The sequence below is a fragment of the Bison bison genome, unplaced genomic scaffold, assembly GCF_000754665.1.
Source record: "Bison bison bison isolate TAMUID 2011002044 unplaced genomic scaffold, Bison_UMD1.0 scf7180017864516, whole genome shotgun sequence".
NCBI classification, from domain to species: Eukaryota; Metazoa; Chordata; class Mammalia; order Artiodactyla; family Bovidae; genus Bison; species Bison bison.
In genome coordinates this window covers 5159074-5168643 of record NW_011495069.1, presented here as the reverse complement: position 1 = coordinate 5168643, position 9570 = coordinate 5159074, and the positions used below count along the sequence as shown (strand labels likewise).

Below are 9570 nucleotides of genomic sequence, written 5' to 3'. Positions count from 1 at the left end.
ATCAACTAAATGAGACATAATTTAAAATAAGGGCTTATACCTAAAAGCTATTCTGATTTCCACGTTACCTCTCAGATCCTAAGCGATAACCTGATCCAAAATGAAGCAGGTGGATACTGTTAAGAGTGAGAAGGAACTGCTAAGCCAGACAGGCCTAGTTTGAAACCAAGTTCTAAAATGTATGGCCTCTGTGACCTTGGGCAAGTTATTTAAGTCTTTAAACCTTAATCTCCTCATCTGCAAAGGAAAATAACAATACCAACTCTTGCACAGTTGTTATGCGGATTCTCTAAAATGAAGTTCCCATTTGTAGAGCTAAGCCTAACTCCTAGGACAAGTGATTGCTAGTAAATGACACTGGTTACCAATATTAATAGGAGCCAAGATGCACAGGGGTTAAGACATGTGCTTTGTTCACTTATTCATTAAAAGATCTTTTTTTTAAAAATGTGGACCATTTTTAAAGTCTTTATTGAATTTGCTACAATCTTGTTTCTGTTTTATGCTTTGGTTTCTTGGCCACGGGGCATGTAGGATCTTAGCTCCCCAAGCAGGTATCGAACCAGCACCCCTTCACTGGAAGGTGAAATGCTAACCCCTGGACCACCAGGGAAGTCCCAGATGTGCTGTGTTCAGAAGTCTGGGTTCCAGTGCTGGCCCAGGCAACCGTGCCTTTGGGTGCACTGCTCACACTTCTAAAGCTTCTGTTTCTCCATCTTTAAATTAGGGTAATAGAGGAAATGGCAACCCACTCCAGTTCTCTCGCCTGGAAAATCCTACGGGTGGAGGAGCCTGGTAGGCTATAGTCCATGGGGTCGCAAAGAGTCGGACACAACTGAGCAACTTCACTTTCACTTTTTTCCCCCCATAAAGTTACTACAAGGGTAGAATTTAGTAAGGCTTAAAAGGTCCTCAGCACACTGCTTGGCACACAGAAAGCAATAAATAAGTGGCAGCTATAGTAATTACTATTTCTGTATCTGTTTCCAATCCTGAAGTAAAGAAATGCCTATTTACCACTTCTTACAGCACCCAAGGTATGTTTACAGACTGTGGTACTTGTGATTAGCATCATGCCAGAGGAGAGAAAGTTCCAAAGGCCCGAGACGGCACGCTCCAGATGGTATGAAAACACTGTGCCTATGCGCTCGACATCCCTCTCTGCACTCCTGCCTTATTATGCTCCTCCAATTTTCGTGAGAAAGAGTAGCTTAATGAAGCTCTGGTGGAACCCCAGTCCTAAGAAGTGCTTTTGTGATTTACAACTAATTTAAGTTCTTCTGCTTCAGCCCTTTCTGTCAAGCAAACTGAAAGTGACAGAGGAAAATGACGGTGGGGTCTGCCGGGCTGCGGGGAACGAGGCTGAGTCTGGGCTCTTCCTATAAGGGCTATTTCACCAAGGTAATGAAGCAGTTCAGAGGACACATTCAATCTAGCTAATAAGGAAAAGGTCTGAATGAGTAACTGAATGAAATCACTAAACAAGGACGGGGTACCTCTAGAGCTAGAAGCAGCTCACTTAAACTGAATGCCTAAAATTACACTTAATCTCAAGTCTAAGGAGAAAATAGGGGTTTAATCTTATCCTGTGAGTATATCATCTTTCTCAAGAAGTTCAAAGGAGTTAAATTTTTAAAAATATAATTTTAAAAATACAATTTTGAGATGAAAAGTTTTCCCATTTTATATGAAAAAAAATGGCAACGCAATATCATCAAGAATAAGAAAATCTAGGATCCATTCCCTCACTGTGAGTCCAATACTCAGCCATCACACCCATGGTTTGTAAACATTTTCTCTCCTGAACAGTTAAACCACTTCCCACAGTTTGATGGCACAAAAGTTCTATCTCCCTATGTCTTCCTTCCCAATATCAAAATATTTTTAGCACAAAGTTGAAATCGATAACACCAACAAATACAGTTATCTAGTTGGCTTGAGAAGTCATGCTAGCAGTTTTATGAGGACTTTAGCAGCTGGCTGGAGGGAGAGTAAATTGGTACAACCTTCCTGAAGGGCAATTTGGCAATATATATCAAACACTTGGAAAACCTGACACTCTCTCTTCCAAATTCTCACTTCTTAGAAATTCCTCTGAGAAAATAACCTGAGATGTATGCAAAGATCTATGTGCAAAATGATCCCTGCAGCATCATTTATGATAGCAAAATACTGGAATAAGCAAAAAATAAGAAAAGAATGCCCAACAGGAAAGCATTAAAGAATCACGGTACAGCCATTAGAACAGAACACAGCTACCATAATCCATACTGCAGGTATGGAATACATGCACAATATATCCAATTAAAAAATAAACTCACAAAACTATGTGATACTCCCGTCCCAGGGTGATTTAGACGAGCAAAGTGGGAGCACAGGCTCCAAAATGTTAGCAGTGACGATCTCTGAGTGCCGAGATGCTGGGAGGTTTAGGTTTTTTCCTCTCTGCTTACTTTCCCAATTGTGACTTCTTTACTTTAGTACTTACTTACTTACTTTAGGAAGTGACTACTTATTTTAGTGACTTCATCACTAAAGATGAACAGTGTTATCATTTCTGTAAAAAGTGTCATAATAATTAGAAATGTGCCTAAACACACACACCCCTAACTTTTTTGGGGGCAAGAGTTACAGAGTCAGAATCTCACAGAGTCAGAGCAGGGAGAGCCATCCGTCCGTGCATCTAAGGATGCAGGGGATACAGGAGGCATGAAGTAAGAACCCGAGCTTCAAGGCGCCTTCCGTGTAGCATGTGAAGAAATACTGCAAGGGGAAAGGTGCTCTGTGCCACAAGAGAGGCTTAAAAATAAGTGTCACATGAGTTCAGGAGGGAGCAAGAGACACTGGACAGTTACCCTTTTCTCAGAGCCAGGCAGGAATTCCTCCTCCGCTGTTTCCAGGAACTCCAAAATGGGTCTCAGCTGTGTTACACACCGGATCAGGTCCTCTTTGTGTTCCAGTAACAGAACAGACAAGGTCTTTCCCTCCTCTGTGCTCCCTGGGGGAGAAAGAGCTGGAGACGGACAAGAGAAGCTAGTCAATTTGAAGAAAATGACAGTGTGGTTTGTCAAGAGAGATCTAACAGAATAGTAAAGTGATTCTCAGCCTATTCTGAGCACCCGAACGCAGAATCTCTTTTTGGAGAGGAAAATACTTTATCATTCCGTTTAAACTCTTCTATGAAAGGGAAAGTGCTTCATTTATCTGTCGAAACACAAAGCAGTCGAGCCAGCAGAGGTTAGCGTCTGCGTGGCAAGGCCACCGCTTTGTGCCCAAACGAGAAAAAGCTCAGCCCTTACGTGCTGTCAGCAACCAGTCCACCCTGGGCACACCAAACACTGATCTGGACGTGTGGCTTCTGAAGGGCAGGAGAACACGGATGATATTCTGCAACTTCAAGGTGTCAGATTTAGCTAACTAGGGGGCAGAAATGAAGACTCAAATTCAGTTTGTATATGTTAACATGCAGCCTCTGGAACTATAGGTAGAAATTTATGTGCAAATCACTTAATAATAACTAAACCACTGAAAAAAATGGGATCACTCGAGCAAGCTTTGTAGCATCTTCCCAGAACAAAACGCAGTCACTCAGGTGGATGGGGTTTCTCCTACCTTTTGGCTGCACTGCTTCTACAGCCTCCAGCTTTCTGTCTGACAGTGCTGTCTTGACTGCAGGATTGGAATCCTGGTACAGCCGCAACAGGGACACAACGGTCTGAACACCCAGGCTCTCACTTCTTACTTTATCCAGGATTCTCTGAAATGCTGATTGTCCTTCACCCTCAAGGCATCCCATTATGGTCTGCGGAACACAAGCGCCCAGAAAGAGACGAGTCAGGGACCCCATGCTCCCTGGATTGGACAAGCAGGTCCTCAACAGTATGGTCCCTGCTGACATGACCTTTCTATGACACTTGATGGTATTATCGCTTCTGCAACACAATTCTCTGACTTCCTGACATGGAAGTGTTTTGGTAAGAACTTGCCTTTCTGAACTGAAGTGAAGTCGCTCAGTTGTGTCCGACTCTTTGCGACCCTGTGGACTGTAGCCTACCAGGTTCCTCTGTCCATGGGGTTTTCCAGGCAAGAATACTGGAGTGGGTTGCCATATCCTTCTCCAGAGGATCTTCCCAACCCAGGGATCGAACCCGGGTCTCCCTCATTGCAGGCAGACGCTTTACCGCCTGGGCCACCAGGGAAGTCCAAAGTCCAGTGCCTTTCTGGCCACTCTTTCTCTGCCTTCCTCGATGGCTCTTCTTTCAAATCGGTAACCAAAAGCAGTACCTGAGACTGGTCTCAACTTTGTTTTTTCTCCCTTATACACTCTCCTTTTGAAAAGCTCTCACACACGTCGCTTTATGAAGACAGCCCTGAAAACCAGCGTGCTCATCCTGAACTCTGTTTCAATCAAGAGTCACAGTGTCTGTGGGATGTACCTGATCCTCCAGGGGTCTCAGCACCACATGCCTAACACCCAACTCACCTCCATGACTGTTTAAACCTAGAGCACTAAAATGCCAACAACTCCAGGGGGAAGATAAACAATGTTAACATTCAACTGAGTGTCTCATGCAGATGGGAGGAAGGCCAACTGGAAGGCAGAGTTAATATTTCTATCTCAGCAGTAATGGAAAATCTGGTAATCCAAACTTAACTTCATGTGGATAGCATTATACATAATCTTTATATTCCTACTTGGCAAAACTACAACCTACCTCTGATGCTTTTTAGTATTGATACTACAAAAGAAAATAGTTTTCTAAGGAGAGTCTTTAGAGAACAAAAATCTAAGGTTTTCTAGACACACACACACTCACAGCAATATACACAACACAAAAGGATCTCATGAATATGTACACTGGCAAAGTTCACCCAGTTATTACATATTCTGACAGTAATTACATGTTTAAAATTATTGTTTAGAGAGACTTGATCTCCTTGCCTCCCAAATAAACAGGATTATAAATGAGTCAGACTCTGTGTTTCTTGAGTTTGCTTGAGCTTGTTTCCTGATCAGAAAGGACTGTATAAAGCTAACTTAAAAAAAAAAAAAAAAAAAAAAAAAAAAAAAGGTTCCTATGTTTTTCGGCCATCTCCAAAAGTAAACAGAGATAAAATACATAATCCACACTAAGCTTTTACTGGAATAAGTAACTTTCATGAACAAAAGATAAATCGTTTTCTCTCTATTTTAAAAATAATAAATAAGATAAAGATATCAGTTGAACGCCTAATTCTCTTTGGTCTCATTTATTCGGGCTTTCTGGCTTTCAGCAGTTGGCCTATAGTCTCCTTAGAACGCCTCTTCTTTGACAGCAGTAGGGACCTGCGGCAGGCAGCCTCTGAAACAGCTCCTAGCATGCCCGCCTCCAGGTTTTCACGCCCTTGGGCTGAGCCTCGTGACTCGCTTCTAAGAAAAAGAACAGGGGACAGGTAGCGGGCCGGCAAGTGAGAGGCTGGGTCACCGTGGCTGCCATCTCACCCCTGTGTGGACTCCCTCAGCGTCTTTGCTCTAGAGGATGCAAGCTGCCATGCTAGGAGGGGCCCAAGAGAGAGGCCCTCGTGGCAAGGAAGTCAGTCCCTGGCCAACAAACAGATGAGTGAGCTTAGGAAGAGACGTCCCCAGCTGAGCCTCGGCGTGTCTGCAGCCCAGGCTCACACCCTGAGTGCAGCTCCGTGAGGGACACTGAGCCAGGGACTCAGCTGAACTGTGCCTGGATTTCTGACCCACAAAAACCGTGAGAGCATAGATGCCTGTTCTTTAAAGCTGCTAAAATTTAAGAGAAATCCGTTCAACGTAGGACCGTGGGAATAGGTATCTTCTAAAGACCCATGATTGCTCATACCCTTAGTTTTAAACCTGCTTCTTCCTCTTTATTTTCCATTTCCTCCCTCCCTCCCTCCTTCCCTCTGACCGTCTTGTGCACTTAGTTCATAACAGCCTACAGCTATCTCATTGTATCCTAGGCCACTTTGCGTTCACCGAAGCTCTCCGGATATCCCAGGTCCGCCTCTCTCAGTATCCAATTTGTCTGCATTATCATTTGAGCCGGTGGGGAGGGGAGCTTTCATCAACGGTGGGATCTGATGTGCTGCTCATTATCCTCACCGCCGTCTCCTCCTCTGCCGAACTGCTCAGCAGTGAAATTAAAACATTTGTTAACTTCATTGCTCAGCAGTGACACCAGGGTGGCCATCTGGGAAGAGAAGCGGGGCTGGGCTGATGAAAGGGCCAGGAGTGAGCAGTCAGCTGCCGGGACGGCCCTGCGCCCTGCTCTTTCTTCCAGAACCTACTGTGGACCTGCATCAGAGCCAGCGCAGTTAACTGTTAGCTCCATCAGCGCCCTAGGCTGCCTGGGGCTCCACAGCGGAGTAAGCCCTTTTCTGGAAATAGGGAATCTGCCTAAACAGAAGGGTGTCACATATTGCAACAGGCTGGAACTCACTGATTGCTATCACGGAACAGAACTTTAGGGAAATGAACCAAAACAGACTTTTATTCTTCAACCAGACATTTAGAACCCCTTTGATTCTTAGAGTTAAAAGTACTTCAATAAATTCGTACCAATTCATGGTCACACAAATACTCAAAGTACTTTTATCTATGAGTGAAATACGGGTCAATATATTTCAAGACGGAACAGTTTTCTCTCCCTCTGTTGTCTGTGAAAAAAATGACTCCATCTTTCCCTTACACTCAGATCTTTTAATGGCATTTACTTATTTTCCCAACTGCCCGCCTACGGCCTTTGGACTTGTCTGGGTCACACCACACTCTTGTTTGCTCATACCTTCCCTGAACGCTGAGGGCCAGACAAGGGTGACAACGAGACGGACCACGACAGCTCAGCGCCACCCCAGACGCTGTGCATACGTGCCGTCTACTTCACCCCCACGCCAGACCCTGCAGGCGCTACCACGGCCACCTAAAGGAGAGTCAGAGAGGCGCGGTAACTGGCCCAAGGCTGCATGGCTGGTGAGCAGAATACCAGGATGAAACGCCGGCTCCTGGCGCCTCTTTTGCGAGGTTCATCTTCCAGACTTTGAGTGTAACCAAATCCATTTCACTGGATTTTATTGGACTTCTTAGAATCAACATCAGATGGAACACTGGTTAGCCTCCAGACAATCTATACCATTCCTCCTGGTCTCAATGATTAGTGCGGAGACCAGTATGCAATAGGTGCTTAATAAATGTTCAACTGAATGAAATTCCCTTCCCATAAGACCACCAGCCCTTTGAGCTATAGCTGCATATCTTAGACTTGATAATTAGAAGAGACTTGAAAAACCAACCTGTTTATCTCTCACAGATCTGTAAAGTGAATCCTACCCCTTCACTTCTCAAGAAAGTTACCCTACTTTGTCAGTGAGCACAGCCCACAAAACACAGACCTGCACTTCTTAACAAACCCTTGAGGTCATGACACAGTTGAAAACATCAGGTTCACATAAGAGCCTTCAATGTTATTTGCCTTTGAAACAAAGGTGAAGGAAAAAAGGATGCTACCAGGCCTTTGGTTTGGGAAGTCTTTCTAGAACTTTAGGTGAAAAGTAGATCAAACAGCAAGGAAATCAATAGTGGAAAGAGATACCTCCTTATTCTAGTCAGACTCACTTTGCTATATACACAATGATTTAAAAAGCAGGGCCATGACTAGGAATAAATTAAAAGTTTTAGCATAAAAGCTGAAAAAAAGTATAAGTTTCTGGTGGTTCCAGGTGGTAAAGAATCTGCCTGCCTTGCAGGAGACGGAGGTTTGATCCCTTGTTTGGGAAGATCCTCTGGAGAAGGAAATAGCTACCACTCCGGTATTCTTGCCTGGGAAATCCCATAGACAGAGGATCCTGGGGGGCTATAGTCCCTGAGGTCGCAAAGCGTCAGACTCAACTGAGCAACTAACACTTTCACACTTTTCTTTTACTCAGCTCAGCCAGAAAGCCCTTTAGGTCAGTACCTGCTTTTTCTAATGGGTCAGAGATACTACACTGAGATGAAGACAAGCGGAAGACACTGTCCCATCCCAACACCCCAGAGATTTCTCCGTAATCAGTTTTGGCTTTGGTTTCACACAATTCAAGCTGCCCAGCCTCTTCTCATGTTGCTACAATCGCTGCTCAGGCAATGGCTTTGCCACCTTTCATCACTCATCTCAGGAAATAAAACAGTCAGGACACTGGCTCATGTGTCCTCCTTAACTCAATCCAGGCCAACTGCCTATCTCATATCCGTTTTTTAGGGGGAAAAAAAAGGAACCGACTAGTCCATCTCAATCAGAATATCACTATAAGCCTTAAGAGGCCTCAAAATTATACATCTAAGTGTAAATTATTTTTAACATCGAGCTATCTCTTTTTATATAATTTTATTAATTTATTTTTGGCTGTGTTTGCTCTTTGTTGCTGAGTGGGCTTTTCTCTAGTTGCGACGAGCAGGGGCCACTCTCCAGCTGTGGTGTGTGGGCTTCTCATTACAGCGACTTCTCTTGTGGAACATGGGCTCTAGGGTGCACAGGCTTCAGGAGTTGCAACTCCCGGGCTCTGGAGCACACACTACCGAGTGTGCGGCGTACGGGGTTACACGCTCTGCAGCATGTGGGATCTTCCCGGACCAAGGATCGAACCTGTGTCCCCCGAACTGGCAGGCGGATTCTTTACCACTGAGCCACCAGGGAAGCCCAAGCTAATTTTTTTTTTTTTTTTTAATGTGATGATGATTAACCAAAAACAACCACCACTACTACCAAAAACAGTCAAAGCTATCTGGGAGCTAGAAATGTATAAATAAAACAACAACACCAAACAAACTCCCCAAACAACCTTTAAAACTGTAGCTGAATGTAGAGTGCCTATGTGCCAGGGTTTCTTTGCTGTCAAGACATTCTATAAGGATAGGGATCCAGCCTTATTTATGTTTTTTTTTTTTTCCCTAGCAACCAGCTCAATGCCTGGCACATACCAGTTGCTCAGTAAATATTTGCTGAATCAAGAGGAAAGCAAAGAATAACACTTGGGAAAATGGGCATTCAGCAACTCCTCAAAACACTGAGAGCTGTCAGCATAGATGCTGTGACATCTGCCATCACACATTAAGAATTTTGTAGGCCGTTAACTTCTCCAGCAATGCTTCTCAAAATGTAGTCTAGAGGTACCAAAAAAGCCATCCACGGGGAACTCGTTCAAGATGGAGATTCCCAAGCTCTACCAGAATGTAAGATTCAGACTCCGGAAATGTGGTCTGGAGGCGTACATTTTAACAAGATCATTTTTATATACACTGAATTGTTACTCTAGAGACTGATGGCTTCGTGTGAGACACTACACTGGCAGTTCAGAAAACTACTTTCAAGGGTAATGGCACCCATTTGAAAGCATGACTTGCAAATTAAGCTTAAACATCAACAGTAAACCATCTCGTGTCAAAGGAAGTGACCACAGTACTAGGATATTATAAGGCATTAAGTGAAAAAGGAGTTTCAAGGCTGACTGAGTCCAAAAACACCGAGTTAATGTATCAGCAAACAGCAGCAGTCATCCCCTGTTGGGCTCCTTCTATGTGCCTGGCATCTT

At 44.1% G+C, this 9570-nt stretch overlaps 1 protein-coding gene across 11 annotated transcripts in view; it reads right to left on the bottom strand.

The window, feature by feature from the left end:
- The window catches only part of ZBTB40 (zinc finger and BTB domain containing 40), a 79306-nt gene that overhangs the window by 23458 nt on the left and 46278 nt on the right, over nt 1-9570 (bottom strand). For all 11 annotated transcript variants that reach the window (XM_010830004.1, XM_010830009.1, XM_010830003.1 and 8 more), the window contains 2 exons: nt 3613-3802; nt 2856-3013 (listed from right to left, as the gene is read on the bottom strand). In XM_010830004.1, the coding sequence (XP_010828306.1) occupies nt 2856-3013; nt 3613-3802 (348 nt within the window). The remainder of the gene's footprint in view (nt 1-2855; nt 3014-3612; nt 3803-9570) is intronic.